This window comes from Salmo salar, chromosome 10, assembly GCF_965601325.2.
Source record: "Salmo salar chromosome 10, fSalSal1, whole genome shotgun sequence".
Taxonomy (NCBI): domain Eukaryota; kingdom Metazoa; phylum Chordata; class Actinopteri; order Salmoniformes; family Salmonidae; genus Salmo; species Salmo salar.
The window spans coordinates 24015648-24035184 of NC_138300.1; the positions used below are offsets into that span (position 1 = coordinate 24015648).

General features: G+C 44.7%; 1 protein-coding gene across 1 annotated transcript; it reads right to left on the minus strand.

Annotated features, from left to right (window-relative positions):
* Nucleotides 1–642: 642 nt before the first annotated feature.
* On the minus strand, nt 643–19429 carry LOC106613805 (ubiquitin-conjugating enzyme E2 R2). Its single transcript, XM_014216430.3, has 5 exons — nt 18782–19429; nt 7890–7976; nt 7433–7530; nt 3597–3731; nt 643–3385 (listed from the first exon to the last, which is right to left on the minus strand). The coding sequence occupies exons 1-5, from the start codon at nt 18965–18967 to the stop codon at nt 3166–3168; spliced, it is 726 nt and encodes a 241-aa protein (XP_014071905.1). The 5' UTR covers nt 18968–19429; the 3' UTR covers nt 643–3165.
* Between the last annotated feature and the right edge of the window lie 108 nt (nt 19430–19537).

The following is a 19537-nucleotide window of genomic DNA, read 5'->3' on the forward strand; positions in this document are numbered from 1 at the left end:
CTCTTACGATGACTGCAGGGTACAAATCTCATCAACTGACCTCTGTCCTCAAAAAATGGCTAAAACCATTTGGATCAAGACCCTGAGACTGTGATGTTAATCTAAAGTTAAGTGTATTCATTCTCTACATTCAACACTCAGGATAAGAAGAGTAAATAGAGGAATAACCGTCTTACCTCAAGAGTTATCCCCGAGTCATAGATTCCCATTGTCTAGAAAAGAACACAAATAAAGAATGGAATAAATAAAGATGCTATAACAGTACTATTCAGTATGTGCTCCTTTAAGTCAAGGAAAGCATCAGGAAATCCTTTAGGTCTCCACCACCCCAACGGGGTGACTGCAGAGTACAGCTCTCATCATCAACTTTCCTTGTTTCATTAACAGTGAGTTATTTTCACTTATCTTAAATCTACATTCAACACTCTGGATAAGAAGAAGAGTGAGTCGAGGGAGAACAGTCTTACCTCAGGTAATACATCCCCACTGTATCTATAAAGAGAACACAAAACAAATGCATTTAATGAATAATTGCGAGTTAAGAATCGTATTCAATGATCATTATTCAATGAAAATATATTACACCATAAACAGTCGATTATAATATATCCATTTACTCCTGCTATAAGAAACACCTCAAACTTCTAAGAAAGATCTTTATTTTGGTTTTAAATAGATTTACAAACCAAAAATAAAATAAAAAATACAAACAAGAAAAAAATTAAGTGATGGTCAAAATATCCAGATTGTATACAGTCTTTGAAGCAGAGGTGATAGGTTGGGGGGGACAGTTGTCCACACGCAGTGAGAGGCTGTGGTGAGATTCACTTCGATGTGAAAAAGTTTGTGGTTTTGTTTTCCTTACTAACATCGGGGGTCCCTCGGTGATGCCACCACCAAAAAGAAAGTCTGTATGGATGGGAAGGAAGGTAGCACATTGGGAGGAAACATACAGTAGATTATGAAAATGGCAACTTCTCAAAATGAAATCCCACTTCCTTAAAACAAAATGGGGGTTGTTCACGAAACGCAACAGCCATATGTAGAATGTAAAAACAGTTAAAAATTCCTGATTAGATTGATGTATACATGCTTTATACTCAAGATGTTAACACAAAAAGTACATTTGTTTCCAGTAAATCACCTATTTTCCTCTATTGGAAAAACACAGTAGAATAACTAAATGTTTCTGAATTGAAAAAATAAATGGTGGTAAATGTACTACTAAGTCTAATGAATAACCCCCATGATATGGTGTTTAAAACAAAAAGGTCAAGAATCAGAGCACTAAGTACATGTAAGGGGGAAAAAACAGTTGCTCACACCTTATTCATTTTGAAGTAGAAGACTACATCAAAAGAAGCCCACTCAACTTAGTTATAACGGAGTATATGGGAATCAAGTGTTTTCCTACAGCCCTATACCGAGCTGGACACCGTCATGCTAGTGGGATGGCTGTATGACCTAAAACTCAACACTCCACATACCTAGCATTCTTACGATGGGAAATGCCCTTCTCTCAAATTTCCCATCAAATAGTCAAGGCGTAACGATGAATGAGCATTTACACACTACTGAAGCAACACAAACGTGGGGTTGTGTTAAATACTGTTAAATAGTTTCTATTTAATGTGTCAAATCTTGTGTGAGGGAGCCACTTCCGTTGCAAGCACTTCTACAGACATATGTTTGGTAAAGTGACTGAGGAGTTTAAGCAAATCAGCTAATTCAAAATCGCTTATGTGCAAGACATCACTGTTACAGACTTGCCATAGGGACTGATGTTGAGATAATGCAAACATTTTCTCGTAGCAAAGCATTCCTGCACTACATTTGAATAAAATAATGACCCACCACCCAAACATGCATATACACACATTGAGACAATTATTCCTCAACTCCCATCTTTAAGTGATCAGTGGTGAGGAATTCCATGAGGTAGTGATCAGAGTTAGGAGCTGTGTATTTAACCCAGTTGTTCAGGCCATGGGTAAAACCCCCCCAGCTCTGATCACTGCCTTTCTGTACTTGCCTACGGAGCAGCAAGAGGAAGTGCCCCTCCCTACCTTCAGGCTATACTCAAACCCTACACCTCAACCAGAGTACTCCGCTATGCCACCTCTGGTTTTTTTGGCCCTCCCACCCCTATAGGAGGGCAAGTCAAAGCCCTTCTCTGTCCTGGCACCCCAATGGCGGAACCAGCTTCCCTTTGAAGCTATGACAGCAGAGTCCCTACCCATACTCCTCACACCAACAATATATATAAAAACCAAATCGGTGTCTAGCACTGACTTTGCTACTTTATTGAGGAAAATGTACTTACTATGACTGAGATGTGGTGGTGCCACCTAGCTATCTTAAGATGAATGCACTAACTAAGTCACAGGTAGCCTAGTGGTTAGAGCGTTGGACTAGTAACCGAAAGGTTGCAAGATCAAATCCCCGAGCTGACAAGGTAAAAATCTGTCGTTCTGCCCGACCCACTGTTCCTAGGCTGTCATTGAAAATAAGAATTTGTTCTTAACTGACTTGCCTAGTTAAATAAAGGTTACATAAAATAGTGGATAAGAGTGTCTGCTAAATGACTAAAATGTATGAGGTCTCCAAAAGAGTGCATCAGAACATCAACTGTCTGCAATATGCCCTTACCATTACAAACCACCAATTCCTACAGTAATAGTAGGCTCTGGAGCTCAGCAGACAGTTGTGAGCAACCCCAGACCCAATAGTGAAATGTCAGGGGTCCCCTTAACCTCAGCATGTGACAGGCAGGCCGGCATCACAAGGCTGTCAACCAGGTGAGAGGTCACCAAGTTCAGATGAACACTACTAGCTCAGGCCTCTCTCTCCACACTGCCTCGGTGTCTGGATATACACTCTACAGGAGACAGAGCCCTTACCCAAAACTTTAAAAAGCAAGCGGTCATTGAGAGCAAACCATGGGAATCATTTGTAGAGCATTAGCTCTAACACTCCACAGACAGGAAAATAAAAACACCAGAAACAAAATGGACAAACTAAATCTGTAGCTTTCTTTCAAAATGCATCTGGGTTTAGCGTGCAGGTGTGGCTGCACTGCTGTGGGGGGGGGGGGGTTGGAGTATGAGTTCAGTTTAAGGGGGGATGAAGGGGGAGAGGAAGGGGTAGTGAGGCGATGGTGGGTCGTCAGGACTCCTCGGTTCCCGAGTCATCTTCATCGTAGCAGCAGTCCTCATCATCCTCGTCTTCGTCCTCCAGGTCCTCGTCGTCATAGTAATCGTCATAGAAGAGGTTGGAGCCCTCATCGGGGGGCGGGGCGCGGGTGCGGACGCAATACTCTGCCAGGGTGGTGGGCACCTTCACACCGTCGCGCTCAGCGTCTGCTTTGGTGGCGTGGACCTGCTTCCTGTTAGAGACAGGGAAGAGACATGGTGAGGGCAGGATAACAGGGACATCCGTCAGGGTGTACCTGATGGTTTGCGTATACCCTCTGTTCTCACCCTTAATGTGTCTGCATGTGTGTGCCTACATAATGATCGTGTCGCTCTCTCTGTGCCTGGCCTTGCTCTGTGTGTGCGTCATATGATACACCTGTGTGTGTGTGTGTGTATGCCCACCTGATGATCTCTGCATACTCTCTGTCCTTGCCCTTGCTGTCTCTCCACTTGCGGTACATGACGGAGGCGTCCACGTTGGCCGGGGAGAAGGTGTTGGGCTCGTTGAGCAGAGAGATCACACTCAGCAGGATCGTCCTAAGAGGGAAAGTGAAGGAGAGAGGGAGGGAGAGACCGTGACGGAACAGAAAGAGCGAGAGAGATGGAAATGAGTCAACACCAGGGTTATTAGAGGCAACGCAGCCAATCAGCTAAGTCAATTTGCTCCTGCGTGGCTGATTGACCTCAGACTGTTCTGACAGCAGCTAATCTGACACACTGTGATGGATGGACACAACAGACACTATTGTTTGTTGTAGGGGTGTGAATATTGAAACAACATTTAGAACATCCTTAACCCGAAAAACTTTCACACAGGGCAGTTATCACATAACTACTAACAGGTTCTGATCATCATCATCATCATAAAGTGACATTGAAATGTAACAAATACCTAACGCAACAACGCTGTAACGTTAGTAGGAGGAGATAAGCATCTTAAATGATTTGCCACAGATATAAATATGGCAGAGCGAGACAGGGAATCAACAGCAGCATAGTATTGTATGACAATACTGAGAAGTTAAATGAGGAGGTGAGGTGAGCTACAGTGGCAGTACATGTGCAATGCTTAACCATCTGAAGCATATGAAAGGGAGGCACCGTGACCCAACCCGTTGCTGGCAGCCTTGCGATAAAGGACGGAGTGACAATATCACACGGCTGATTACAGTTGATATGCAGCCATTGTCAATGGAAGAGGATATGGGCTTCCCTGCCGTGACCGCATATCTAGAGCAAGACTACAAGACGCCATGTCAAATAACGGTGAAGGCCTGGATGGAGAAATGATTGCTCTGCGAGTACAAATAGCGAGCTCTCAAACACCATGCGTGGCGTTAACAGATCGTTGGACATCTATAAACACGCGGTCATACATCACTGCAACAAGCCATCATATTGATGAGAAGTGGGACATGAAGTCCCATGTACTGACAACTGAGGTCATGGAGGAGAGGGACAGCAGAGAACCTAAAACAGCATTGTTGAGTGGGAGACAACAGTGAGGTGAGTGCCGTCTGGTAAGTAACCAGGACTGCAGTAGATTGAACTGCATTGTACCCAAGCAGTCATACGCAGGACAATATCTGAATTTGTCATTTTATGATTTTTCTTTTTGTTTTTTTAAATGGCCATTTAAACATTAAAGAACAAATCCCTAGTTTGTTGTCGTGCTCAGGGGAAGCCTACACCTGGTTAATAAACAAAAGAAGACAGGTCCACTGATGGTGTCCAGTGGCGTCGTCTAGGCAAACTGCACCTCAGTACCGAACATGGCAGAGACGAAGGCAGCAACAGCTGAATGAATGATTCAAATGACGAGGGAGGCAACGAGTCAAAGCGTGTGATATGACTGTACACAGCATTCTCGCTACACTCCAACTTTTTCACACCCGTGGTCTCTCTGTCTCTGGGCAAACACACGTGATGCTACTGTAGTTGCCGCGCTGCCAAAGAGACCCAATGTACAAATGATATATCCGACCGTGTGTGTGACAGTGTGTGTGTGTGTGTGTGTGTGTGTGTAGTAGTAAACTCAGAAAAAAAAGTTATGTCCTCTCACTGTCAACTGCGTTTATTTTCAGCAAACTTAACGTGTAAATATTTGTATGAACGTAACAAGATTCAACAACTGAGACAAACTGAACAAGTTTCACAGAGATGTGACTAACAAATGGAATAATGTGTCCCTGAACAAAGGGAGGGTCAAAATCAAAAGTAACAGTCAGTATCTGGTGTGGCCACCAGCTGCATTAAGTACTGCAGTGCATCTCCTCCTCATGGACTGCACCAGATTTGCCAGTTCTTGCTGTGAGATGTTACCCCACTCTTCCACCAAGGCACCTGCAAATTCCCAGACATTTCTGGGGGGGGAATGGCCCTAACCTTATCCTCCGATCCAACAGGTTCCAAACGTGCTCAACGGGATTGAGATCAGGGCTCTTCGCTGGCCATGGCAGAACACTGACATTCCTGTCTTGCAGGAAATCAGCCATACTGCTCGTTCTGTGCGTGGTGGCATTGTCATGCTGGAGGGTCATGTCAGGATGAGCCTGCAGGAAGGTTAACACATGAGGGAGGAGGATGTCTTCCCTGTAACGCACAGCGTTGAGATTGCCTGCAATGACAACAAGCTCAGTCCGATGATGCTGTGACACACCGCCCCAGACCATGACGGACCCTCCACCTCCAAATCGATCCCGCTCCAGAGTATAGGCCTCAGCGTAAGGCTCATTCCTTCGACGATAAATGCAAATCCGACCATCACCCCTGGTGAGACAAAACCGCAACTTGTCAGTGAAGAGCACTTTTTGCCAGTCCTGTCTGGTCCAGAGCCGGTGGGTTTGTGCCCATAGGTGACGTTGTTGCCGGTGATGTCTGGTGAGGACCTGCCTTACAACAGGCCTCCACCCCTCAGTCCAGCCTCTCTCAGCCAATTGCGGACAGTCTGAGCACTGATGGAGGGATTGTGTGTTCCTGGTGTAACTTGGGCAGTTGTTGTTGCCATCCTTTACCTGTCCCGCAGGTGTGATGTTCGGATGTACCGATCCTTTACAGGTGTTGTTACACGTGGTCTGCCACTGCGAGGACGATCAGCTGTCCGTCCTGTCTCCCTGTAGCTCTGTCTTAGGCGTCTCACAGTACGGATATTGCAATTCATTGCCCTGGCCACATGCCTTCTCATGCCTCCTTGCAGCATGCCTAAGGCAAATTCTCACAGATGAGCAGGGACCCTGGGCATCTTTCTTTTGGTGTTTTTCAGAGTCAGTAGAAAGGCCTCTTTAGTGTCCTAAGTTGTCATAACTGTGACCTTAATTGCTGTTAGTGTCATAACGACTGTTCCACAGGTGTATGTTCATGAATCGTTTATGGTTCATTGAAAAAGCATGTTTAAACCCTTAACAATGAAGATCTGTGAAGTTATTTTGGATTTTTACGAATTATTTTTGAAATACAGGGTCCTGAAAAAGGGATGTTTCTTTTTTTGCTGAGTTTGTGTCTGTGACCGTATGTAGTAGATGTAGTAGTAATAGTATGTGTGTGACCGTGTGTAGTAGTAATAGGTGTGTGACCGTGTGTTGTAGTAATAGGTGTGTGACCGTGTGTAGTAGTAATAGGTGTGTGACCGTGTGTAGTAGTAATAGGTGTGTGACCGTGTGTAGTAGTAATAGGTGTGTGACCGTGTGTAGTAGTAATAGGTGTGTGACCGTGTGTAGTAGTAATAGGTGTGTGACCGTGTGTAGTAGTAATAGGTGTGTGACCGTGTGTAGTAGTAATAGGTGTGTGACCGTGTGTAGTAGTAATAGGTGTGTGACCGTGTGTAGTAATTATTTGGTGTGTGACCTTGTGTAGTTTTAATAGGTTTTGTGACCGTGTGTAGTAGTAATAGGTGTGTGACCGTGTGTAGTAGTAGTAGTAGTAATAATAGGTGTGTGACCGTGTGTAGTAGATGTAGTAGTAGTGTGTGTGACCGTGTGTAGTAGATTTAGTAGTAGTAGTAGTGTCTGTGACCGTGTGTAGTAGTAGTAGTAGTAGTAGTAGTAGTAGTAGTAGTAGTATGTGTGAGTGAGTGAGTGACAAAAAACATGGAAACCAGTAAACGTAATGAAATCAATGTGTAAAAAATAAGTGTTTGATAAATTCCACATTGTTACTAACAGTCAACCACATTTCAAAGATGAGGAAAAGCGGTGAAGTGAGAGAATGATCAGTGTGAGGGAGAGAGAGTTGCTGTGTACCTGACGTTCTGCGTGGGGTTCCATCTCTCAGAAGCCAGTTCTCCACTCTGGGGGTCGTCCACAGGGGGGTGCAGGATGGAGATACACACGTCCCCATTCTACAGAAACACTCGCACACGTCAGTTACCAGCAATACATTAACCATCTATAAAACGCACTACCTAGGCCATTACCGTGCTTCTACAACTGCATAGCTTGCTGTTTGGGGTTTTAGGCTGGGTTTCTGTACAGCACTTTGATATATCAGCTGATGTAAGAAGGGCTATATAAATACATTTGAATTGCCAAATGATAAGACAGCAGCAAAGAATTAAAACGTTCTAATAGAAGATAACAAATCAAAGGAATCAAAGGAATCAAGAGAAAGGGACATTGGACTAGTATATAGGGGACCCCCCCCCCCCCCCCAAAAAAAGAGGTGATTGTGTAACAATGACAGTGTTGTGCTGTCTCTTACCTCATAGATGTTGGGGTGCCACATCTTAGTGAGGAAGCGGAAGGCCGGAGGAGAGTAGGGATAGTCGATGGGGAACTTGATCCGAGCCTGAGAGGAGAGGGGGAAGTGCACATCAATTAGTGATGCAAGAGGTAGAGGCCAGTTGAATAAGGTGTAAGAAAATACCTCTGGTCAAATGCCTTGTCATGGCTACTTTATTTAGGCCCGTCTTAGTTTGGTACCCGATCAGTATGTGCTTTAGCCAACTCCCCTATGTTGTCATGCCATAGACATTGGAGTGGCAGCTAGGGCTACCTTTCTACTTACAGTCCCAGTCAAAGTTTGGACACACCTACTCATTCAAGGGTTTGTCTTTCTTTTTACTATTTTCTACATTGTAGAATAATAGTGAAGACATCAAAACTATGAAATAACAAATGGAATCATGTGGTAACCAAAAAAGCGTTTAAATCAATATATATTTTATATTCTTCAAAGTAGCCCCCTTTTGCCTTGATGACAGCTTTGCACACTCTTGGCTTTCAACCAGCGTCACCTGGAATGCTTTTCCAACAGTCTTGAAGGAGTTCACACATATGCTGAGCGCTTGTTGGCTGCTTTTCCTTCACTCTGCGGTCCAACTCATCCCAAACCATCTCAATTTGGTTGAGGTCAGGGAGAATGTGGTCATCTGATGCAGCACTCTATCACTCTCTTTCTTGGTCAAATAGCCCTTACACAGCCTGGAGGTGTGTTGGGTCATTGTCCTGTTGAAAAACAAGTGATAGTGGGACTAAGCCCAAACCAAATGTGATGGCATATCGCTGCAGAATGCTATGGTAGCCATGCTGGTTAAGTGTGCCTAGAATTCTAAATAAAATCACTGACAGGGTCACTAGCAAAGCACCCCCACACCTCCTCCTCCTCCATGCTTCATGGTGGGAACCACAAATGCAGAGATAATCCGTTCACATACTCTGTGTCTCACAAAGACAACGGTTGGAACCAAAAATCTCACATTTGGACTCATCAGACCAAAGGACAGATTTCCACCGGTCTAATGTCCATTGCTCGTGTTTCTTGGCACAAGCAAATCTATTATTCTTATTGATGTCCTTCAGTAGTGGTTTCTTTGCAGCAATTCGACCATGGAGGCCTGATTCACGCAGTCTCCTCTGAACAGTTGATGTTGAGAAGTGTCTATTACTTGAACTCTGAAGCATTTATTTGGGCTGCAATTTCTAAGGCTGGTAACGCTAATGAACTTATCCTCTGCAGCAGAGGTAACTGTGGGTCTTCCTTTTCTGTGGCGTTCCTCATAAGAGAGTTTAGCGCTTGATGGTTTTTGCGACTGCACTTGAAGAAACTTTCAAAGTTCTTGAAATTTTCCAGATTGACTGACCTTCATGTCTTCAAAGTAATAATGGACTGTCATTTATCTTTGCTTATTTGAGCGGTCATAAAATGAACTTGGTCTTTTACCAAATAGGGCAATCTTCTGTAGTGAAACTCCAAAAATGTACTTTTAGGAAGGCACACCTGTTAATTGAAATGCATTCCAGGTGAATTCCTCATGAAGCTGATTGAGAGAATGCCAAGAGTGTGCAAAGCTGTCATCAAGCCAAAGGGTGGCTACTTGAAGAATCTGAAATATATTTTGATTTGTTTAACACTTTTTTGGTTACTACATGATTCCATATGTGCCATTTCATAGTTGACATTTTCACTACTATTCTACAATGTAGAAAATAGTACAAATAAAGAAAAACCCTGGAATGAGTAGGTGTCCAAACTTTTGACTGGTACTGTATGTCGTTGAGAACGGATCTCTCACAATGATAACCAGCTTAATAAAACGGGTGAATAGTTAGAGTTCTGTTTTTTTACAGCAGACCGACTGACGGATATGGAATCCCCTGGTTAATTGACTCCAGAGCTTGGTGCTTTAACAGCAGACAGACAGAATATCCTCATCTTATTGTCTTTTCTAAATGTAATCCAAAACTGATATGTGGTGATACTGTGTCCACGCTGTATTTAGTAGTAAGGATCATCTAGCCAACAACATTAAATACAGATGGTGGTTTTGAAGTGAACCAGACTGCTGTGTAAATTCAATCATAGATGGTGAACAGCACAGGCCTAACTAATGAGTGTGTAACTGGATTCACCAGGCTCTGTGTGGTAGCGTTCTGTGTAGTTCGTATAGGCTGAGTGAAAAGCCCATGGTGATTGTGTTGTGTGCTTGGTTGACATTGTTGGGGTTGTCTCCCAGCTCATCACCACAGACAAGCCACTACTCACCATCCCCCCAGTAGACCCCCTCTAGTCGCCCCCTACTCAGCTGACATACACACACACACACACACACACACACACACACACACACACACACACTGAATCCCAGTGGCGAGTAGAGGATGGTACCCCTACCGTTCACCGGGGGGGGGGGGGGGGGGGGTTGTTCTTTACCTCTCACACATAAACTAATGACAAAGGCAGGCACATGCACCACACAGTCTGCTGATCCTCACCCTCTGCCACCCCCTGCCCACACTCAGCTGGTGCTCCCCATGCTGAGCCAACTGCCATGAGGGGGAGCGGGTGGGGGCTGGGTGTGCTGGGGAGGGTGGGAACATGTACTGGGGGGGGGGGGGGGAAACTCCACACCAGCCTATGGCTCCACTAACATTACACTGTTACTTAGGCCTAATGCTGATTGCATTGTACGAGCCAGTAGTGACTAGTAAATTGAACAGGAAGACATTGCCATATCTACCAGGTCATACAACAACAAGTCCAGAGTGGAAACCCTGACAGGCCGAATAGAATCCTGTTTGCTTTCAAAGTCTGGCGCCATGCCTCCGAACTGGCTCGGGTCCAGAATGACTGGGGTTCACGCCAACACTCCACATACAGACAGCGAGAGAGACAGGCAACAACAGCCTTGTAGCTTACATAGCAGCCTAGCTCCAGCTAGCATAGTAGTCAGTGAGGACCAGTGGTACTGCAGAGCTCCGTAAGGTGAGCTCCGAGTACAATATTCAAGCAATCGGCTTATTAAAAGGGGGTAGTGCATTTCACCACATGCCTTATAAGGGGCCTTTAACACTTTCTCTGCCCACATAGAGCCACAACATAGATCTCAATAATATATATATATATATATATATATATATATATATATATATATATATATTTTTTTTTAAACTCATACCACAGAGCTTCTAAACCCAGAGGCACAACATCGCAAGACTTCCGGGAACGCCGTTGAAACAGACCAAGCAGACCAGGCCAGGGTTTGAGAAGTGAAAAAGCATTCTGTAGTTCTTCATTTTCTTAAAATCTAGAAGCCACAACCTAGATTGTCTAAAGTAGTTGAACATGTTATTACACCAACCTCGCGAAAGTGACAAATTTGAATTAGTCCAAAACAACTTCAGGAGTGCCTTTGATTTGACAGCCTGCACATGCGCAGTTCTGACGAGACGACCACTAGACCCCACGACATGTTTCTACACATGAGCTTAGCTAGCCAACGTCACCATGACATCACCTAGAAGTGTGATTTCTATTGGAGTAGCAGTTTTACCCAATCTTCATACTGTACTGTCTGTCTTTGATCATACTCTGCCCAAAATAGCCTACTTGATCATATGAATGGAACAAAAAAAGACACACCCAACCAACATAACTCAGGGCTTTATTTATTTGCATGAGTTAAATAAAAAACATAGAAAATGGCTGATCCAGGCTTGGTTAGAAAGAGAGAAAGATAAGGGAAACAGGAAAAGGAGGGAGGAAGGGTGTGTCCTCCACAGAGAGCACTGACTAGGCTCTGTCGCCCTGCATGCCACTCACACAGCCCATGGCAGGCAGGCTGCACTCACAGGCAGGGAGGGAGGGAACTTTCCATGGCAGCAGAGAGAGCTGAATCCCCTGAATTGCCTGCAAAACTGACACCAAGCCTAGCGAGAGAGCAACACACACACACAAAGAGAGAAATAGAGAGAGGGAGGGCAGTGGAGTGACTGGGCTTAAAAAGTTGGCCTTGCTCATTCCCTCTGCTGCACCATGCCTACCTCATCAAGAGCACCCCAAGGAGGAGCCAAACAAACAAGAGAGGCTCAGAATAGGGACATTTGCTCCATTTCTCTCCCTAATTCTGAACGCTACACACTCTTCCTCTATAAATATCTCCTCCATGCCTGCGAGGCTCGACTGTCTCTCATATCACATAGCCATGCCACAGTGACACACCCTAGCCCGTAGCCCCAGAACGGAGCTCCTCAGTACACACCCAGCCTCTCCTCTACTGGCTGCTCAGCTCCATGTCTCTTTGAAGTGAGGTTCTCCTGAGAGCCCTGTGGAAACAAGCAGCAGCTGCTTTTAAGTATCACCCAGTAACAGGTACAGAACTGGGAGGACGTGCTGCTGCTTCAGTCAGCCAGGCAGGGGGAGGAGGAGCGGCTGGCACAGGGAAAGCAAGAATATTTAGAGCAGAACTGCTAGGCTCAGCATCTACCTAGTAACCTACCAAGGCCGTGTTTGTTTGAGCATGCTCTCTCTTGCCACACTCTCCTTCTCATAGGATTTGAACAGAGTTAAAGTGATTCTCCACAGCTTTGGTATAATTTCAGCCAGTAGTTTTGAAAGTAGTCCTCAAGAGGCAAAATGGTTCCTGAAAATTGTGCACAATTGTGTAATACATCATCCATTTCGTATGACACATACACTTTTTTTTGGGGGGTGCAATTCATATATGTTTAGAATTCCATTTGTAAATGCTTAGGATCCTGGACTGCATCTTGAAGAGTTTCCGTGGTTAAAACGTGAAACGGTTTAAAACAGTTAACCTTGACACTGGAGCAGGGCAGTGGATTCAATTTGCCCCCGCAGGTGGAGATGCAAAATGGCAATGAAGAATAAAACGGACACATTTTCTACTCTTTTAAAATCTGTCTTGGATGGTGACCTAAACACTTGGGTGGCAAAGCCAGTCAGGAAGAACAAACACACCTTGTTGAGGGAGGTTGGAATCAGGGCAAAGTAAACCAGGTCAGCTAAAACAAGCTAAACCCTAACAAAACGAATCATTATGCTCTTCCCAACGCACCACCTTCCCCTGTCTGCAGACCCCCCTTTCTACCAGTCCCCAGGTGCTCTCTTTCTCTCTCCTATTCTCCCTCCCTCTCTCCTGGCTGCTCAGTGTGAATGAAAAGGAACGTGTCCTTGAGAACAGCAGTGCGCCGCGCACACACATACATTCTAGTCTACAACACGTGTACGAGATGAGGTGCTGTAGATTATCCTGCCCAGACCCAACAGGGTCCTGCCTCATTAACAAAACCTTTTCAGTGCGGGGGAGAGGAGGAGGAGGAGAAAGAGGAGTACTGGCACAGGCAGAGTACACTACACCAGAACCACTGTCAAGACTGAACAACAGTCCACTTCAAACACAATTTGCCTAATCAGAGGCTGCCAACAAACTTGACAGGCCATGCCAAAACCCAGATCTTTAGCATTAGAAGACAAGAATGCAGCAACGCTGCACAAATCTAATACTATTAGGCTCACTGAGAAATGAGTGAACTAAATGTGCTGTGGACCAAAGGCACCAAGAATTCACCTTTTCTGATACAAAGCATTACTGGTAGGTCTAATTCCCATGGAAGTAGGCAAAATTAGTGATTTATCCATGTAGGAGAGACATTGGATTTGCAAGTGCCTTTCATTCAACCTGATTCAGTCTAGCAATATACTAAACTTGTCCAATGTTGGCCTATTTCTGAAAAAAGCTAAAGCTGAAACAGGCTGCCTATCAAATGGGGCCCAGTTCTCTTATCCCAGGCTAGGAACATGTAAGCACATGATCATGATGAGGCTGACTGTTGGAAGGTGTACTGTCCGACTCTACCTCTACATGGGCCCCCATTCACTTCATGGCATGCTTGCTTTTCACAAGGCCCCCAGGGGACCAGCCCGAGCGGGGCCAGGAATGGCACTGCTTCGCTCTCCCTTTATCTCTCTCACTCCTACTCCCAGCTCTTATTTCTGTGTGACAGAGCCAGGCAGCCAGAGGAGGAAACATGACTCCAGCAGCCCAGACAGGACAGCCCAGCTCCGTGCAGGCCTCCTCCTCCGATCACCAGCCTGAGGCCAGGAGACTGCCACCACAGTCACAGCCAGGTCCTGAATACTGCTTGTCTCAATTTACTGTCAATGTTACATTACATCATGTTACGTTGAACGAAACTAGTGTGCTCTCCACTTTGCGAGTGACTGACATGACCAAGAGGTTTTTAAATTGTATTGTGCAACATTTATTTTGAAATACACCATTAAAACACTGGATGGAAATCTAAAAATAAAATGTCTTTCTCGAAGGGTCGGGGTTTGCATTTCTCAACCACACCAAGTGTGGTTCCCGTCACCCTCATCAGTGCTGACATTCCACTAACCTAGGCTCTTAACACTGTCGTGGGATAGGCTTAAGCTTAGCTTACTTCTAAAGATATTTTCTAGCTAGTGTAATTCATGGCAGAAATCTCACGCTTCAATATGTAGATGACCTCATGGTTGAGGAAGTGTATGGATGATGCCACTCAAAAGGAAGTAGCAGAGCTAGAGCAATTCCTCTTGTCATGACAGCCTTTGAACTCCAACCAAAACATCATGCACTTCTCAAAGCTGAAAGGCTCTGTTGTTCAAAGAAAAAAAGGGGGCAGTCTTTGGCCTACTCTGCTTGAGGGATGTGTTGTTGACTATGAGAGTGAAGGGTTGGCTGGCTGTCGTAGTGGAAGGTTGCCAGGGACAGCTAATGGAATTGCTGGTGTGTTAATGAAGGGTTGGAGAAGACAATGTAGTCCCCAAATAGAAGAGAGAATATGAAGATGGAGGTGACAAAGTGATTATGTAGAAAAGACTGCGTCTTGATGGGCAGTGCAGATCTCCCCTGAGCTTCCAGCCCAGGCACTGGTCATTCTGCCCTCTGTCCCTGCCAGGACAAATTCTCTGGCCAGGTGACTTGGCTCCTCTTGTCCCTGTCCCAGGGTCACCCCAGGACCAGGCTGCAGTGCTGCTGCCACCCTGTCACTCTACATCAGGCTGCAGGCCCTACCACGGCTGAGAACAAATCAAATTTGAGTTGTCACACTCGCCGAATACAACAGGTGTAGACCTTACCGTGAAATGCTTACTTACAATCCCTTAACTGCATTGTAGGTTAAACTATTTACTAAATAAAGTTAAAACATTTTTTTTCAAGTTAACAATAACGATATGCAGGGGGTACCGGTACCGAGTCAATGTGTGGGGGTACAGGTTAGTCGAGGTAAGATATAGGTAGGGGTAAAGTGACTACGCATAGATAATAAACAGGGGGAGGAGGGGGTCAATGCAAATAGCCCGGGTAGCCATTTGATTAACTGTTCAGCAGTCTTATGGCTTGGGGGTAGAAGCTGTTAAGGAGCCTTTGACCTCGACTTGGCGCTCCGATACCGCTTGCTGTACGGTAGTAGAGAAAACAGTCTATGACTAGGGTGGCTGGAGTCTTCGACACCGCCAGGTATAGAGGTCCTGGATGGCAGAAAGCTTGGCACCAGTGATGTACTGGGACGTAAGCACTACCCTCTGTAGCGCCTTGCGGTCGGATACCGAGCAGTTGCCATACCAGGCGGTGATGCAACTAGTCAGGATGCTCATGATTGTGCAGCTGTAGAACTTTTATAGGATCTGAGAACCCATCACAAATCTTTTCAGTCTAGTGAGGAGGAATAGGCATTGTAGTGCGCTCTTCACGTCTGTCTTGGTGTGTTTGGACCATGACAGTTTGTTGGTGATGTGGACGCCAAGGAACTTGAAGCTCTAGACCAGCTCCACTAAAGACCCGTTGATGAGAATGGGGGCGTGCTCGGTCCTCCTTTTCCTGAGTCCACGATCATCTCCTTTGTCATGATCACGTTGAGGGAGAGGTTGTTGTCCTGGCACTACACTGTCAGGCCTCTGACCTCCTCCCTATAGGCTGTCTCATTGTTGTCGGTGATCAGGCCTACCACGTTGTCGTCTGCGAACTTAACGACGGTGTTGGAGTCGTGCTTGGCCACACAGTTGTGGGTGAACAGGGAGTACAGGAGGGGACTAAGCACGCACCCCTGATGGGCCCCCCATGTTGAGGTTTAGAGTGGCAGATATGTCTTTGCCTACCCTTACCACCTGGGGGCAGCCCGTCAGGAAGTCCAGGATCCAGTTGCAGAGGGAGGTGTTTAGTACCAGGGTCCTTAGCTTCGTGATGAGCGCCTTAAAAGCGGCAGCTATACCCTTTACATCAGTGCAGATGTTGCCTGTAATCCATGGCTTCTGGTTGGGGTATGTACGTATGGTCACTGTGGGGATGACGTCATCGATGCAGTTATTGATGAAGCCGGTGACTGATGTGATAAACTGTTCAATGCTATCGGATGAATCCCGGAACATATTCCAGTCTGTGCTAGTTAAACAGTCCTGTAGCTTAGCATCTGCTTCCTCTGACCACTTCCATATTGAGTGAGTCACTGGTTCTTCCTACTTTAGTTTTTGCTTGTAAACAGGAATTAGGAGGATAGATATTATGGTCAGATTTGCCAAATGGAGGGTGAGAGAGAGCTTTGTGCAGGAAAAATGGTATAGGTTTATTCCACTTTCCAATTTTATTACTGTATTTTAGTTTCAGTTTGCCAATCTAGCATTAATATTTTGTTTGGTGACACATGTACAGTCAGAGGAGTTGCACCCTGATGCAAACGTGCTGCTCTGGGTTTGAATAGGCCTACGTCCAGTGGTGGAAAAGTACCCAATTGTCATACATAAAAGTAAAAGATACATAAATAGAAAATGACTCAAGTAAAAGTGTAAGTCACCCAGTAAAATCCTACTTGAGTAAAATAAATTTGGTTTTAAATATACTTAAGCATCAAAAGTAAAGTACACATTTTAAATTCCTTATATTAAGCCAACCAGACAGCACCATTTTCATTTACAGATAGCCAGGGGCACACTCCAACACTCAGACATCATTTACAAACAAAGCATGTGTTTAGTGAGTCCGCCACTTAAGTACTTTACACCACTGCCTACGTCACTGTTAGACTCTTTTCAATAAATAAGCACAAGCAGCATGTCACAGAGGGTTTGTCTAACCTGTGTAGACAGGGAGGGTCTAAGTCAGAACGTGGAAACTGTTTCCTCTAACGTCTCCAACAAACCAATGAGTCACAGGTCTGCTGTGTAATTTCACAGTCAAGCATTGCATTCCTGGCCCAACAATCCAATCTCGTACACAGCACCCACAATACACATGTTCCTAGCTAGCACAGATCAAGCTTAGCCTACTGTGCTGCCCAAACAAGACTGGAAGCAGGTATCTGAATAAAAAGAGTTAGATTAGTGTTTCCAATGACATAAATGAAATTAGTCGGCCACCCGATTCCGACATTGGTAGTTTCATTGATAAACAGAAAACACTGCACTGACGCTCATGCTCCCATGGATGCCTGATGAAGACCTAAGGGTCAAAATGTTGTTCTAAATATCACCTGGGAGCATGAGCAGCAGTGTGCAGCATTTTCTTCTCTGTTTCCAATGACTTGGCCTATAACTCCAGCACCTGTGGAAAGTACCTGCCTGTTCTTCAGCTTTAGTTTCATTGATACTCTTGCATCAACCTTGGATTTGATTAATAATGAGGATAAAATGTGTGTTGTACTGGGTGATTACAACAAAAACAAGTTGGACAATGCTCTCCGCTGCTATTGCTTAGCTATGAAAACAAAGGAACTGGGTTTAGTTTGACGTATTATAGGAACCAGTGGAAGCTGCTGAGGGGAGGACGGCTCATATTAATGACTGGAATGGAGTAAATGGAATGGCATCAAACACATGGAAACCATGTGTTTGATGCACATGATACCATTATACTAACTCCACTCCAACATTACCAAGAGCCCATCCTTCCCAATGAAGGTGCCACCAACCTGTCATAGGAACCTACAATACATAATAAATTAGGTCTACTTAATTGGTCTTTATCATTATTAGCAGCTGTATATCAATAATGTGTGTTACCCTTGAGATACATTTCAAACAACCACAGAAAGTAAATGTGGCTTTGGATGTGATATATTGTCATAGAGTAACAACATGCGTTCGGCAATGATTGACAAAATTTAAATTCCAATAAGAAAGAAGTCCTATTACGTTATTGGGAGGTATTTAGGGCTAAAACATGGACATAGATAGGTCTTGTTTGTCAATGTATGAACAATAAAGCAATGGCAACATAGACTTAAAACGAACAGCGCTGTTAATTCTGCCTGACTGGCTACAGTGATATAATTTGGCAATGTTTATTTCTTCAAGTTATCTGTTGACATCAGAACATGTTTTGTTGGTTGTCAGATGTAGATCAGCTGCACAGGAGGCTGCTGAGGGTAGGACGGCTCATAACTGTCTGGAATGGTATTAACTCATGGAAACCATGTGTTTGATATCATTCCATTCCAGCCATTACTATGAGCCCATCCTCCCCAGTTAAGGTCCCACCAGCCACCTGTGTTCAACTGGTCAACTCAGCAAACTAGGCCTGGTTCGAGGTTGTCATACAGTTTTCAATAGTTAGGTACTTCAAACAAAGGTGACAAAATATAGCACAATTGCTACCTCCGTAACATTTACAGAAGTAATACTGTTACAGTATCTACAGTAGACATTAACTTCTAGTTTGGGACAAGAGTGAACACTGACCAGGCACATATATAATCAGTCTGGTGACCCAAGCACATTCGTGCGATGAGGAGCGACAAAACAGCGCGACAGTGAGTGATTTGATAGCTAGCTAGTTAGCGATCTTGTTAAATATTCAGCAATTGAATACTCACCTTAAAATAACCTCCCTCATAGTGAGTATTTGGTGGTCCAAATATAGCAACTTCCCAGTTGTACAAGTCCGATTCGTCCACTAAAGTTATCCTGAACCCTTCAACTGGCTCCTCTTGAAGACTTTTCATTTCTAGCATGAGTGCTTTTTGGGAACTGGCTACATGATGATGTCCATGCTGAGCCATATTCCGCGACGATCTGTTTAAAATACCTATCTAGAGCTTTTTATATAAAAGGTAGCTAGCTAGATACTTAAACCACCCTCCCAGAAACCTTTTGCTTGTTCACTCGTTTCCCCTCACAAAATCTCTACAATTCTCCGCTGTTATTACGTTCGGTTCTCTTCCACTGTGATCGAACAAACCCGTAAATCTCTCGCTTACAACCAACCCAAAGGTAGCTTGCTAGCATTTCTCGCTAATCTGTTGTTGATCTACCCCTGGCGGGCAACGGGACGCTTCCTCATTGACTCAAAGACAGATTTGAGCAACGGAAATGTTTATAGTCAAAGCAAACTAGAAATCACAAACAAATGAACGACTGTCCGACAGAGTAGGGAAAGAGCTCCCCTCCTCAGTCTTACTTGACTACAGCAGCTGCTTCACCGTGTCACAACTGAAGTCGCTTAAGCTGGTCCCACAAAGCTTGATGCCATGAGCAGTGAAATGCTAACAATGCTTTCTGGGAATTGAAGTTAAACAGGACACAGAGCCTCCAAAAATAAAAACGCAACATGTAAAGTGTTTGTCCCATGT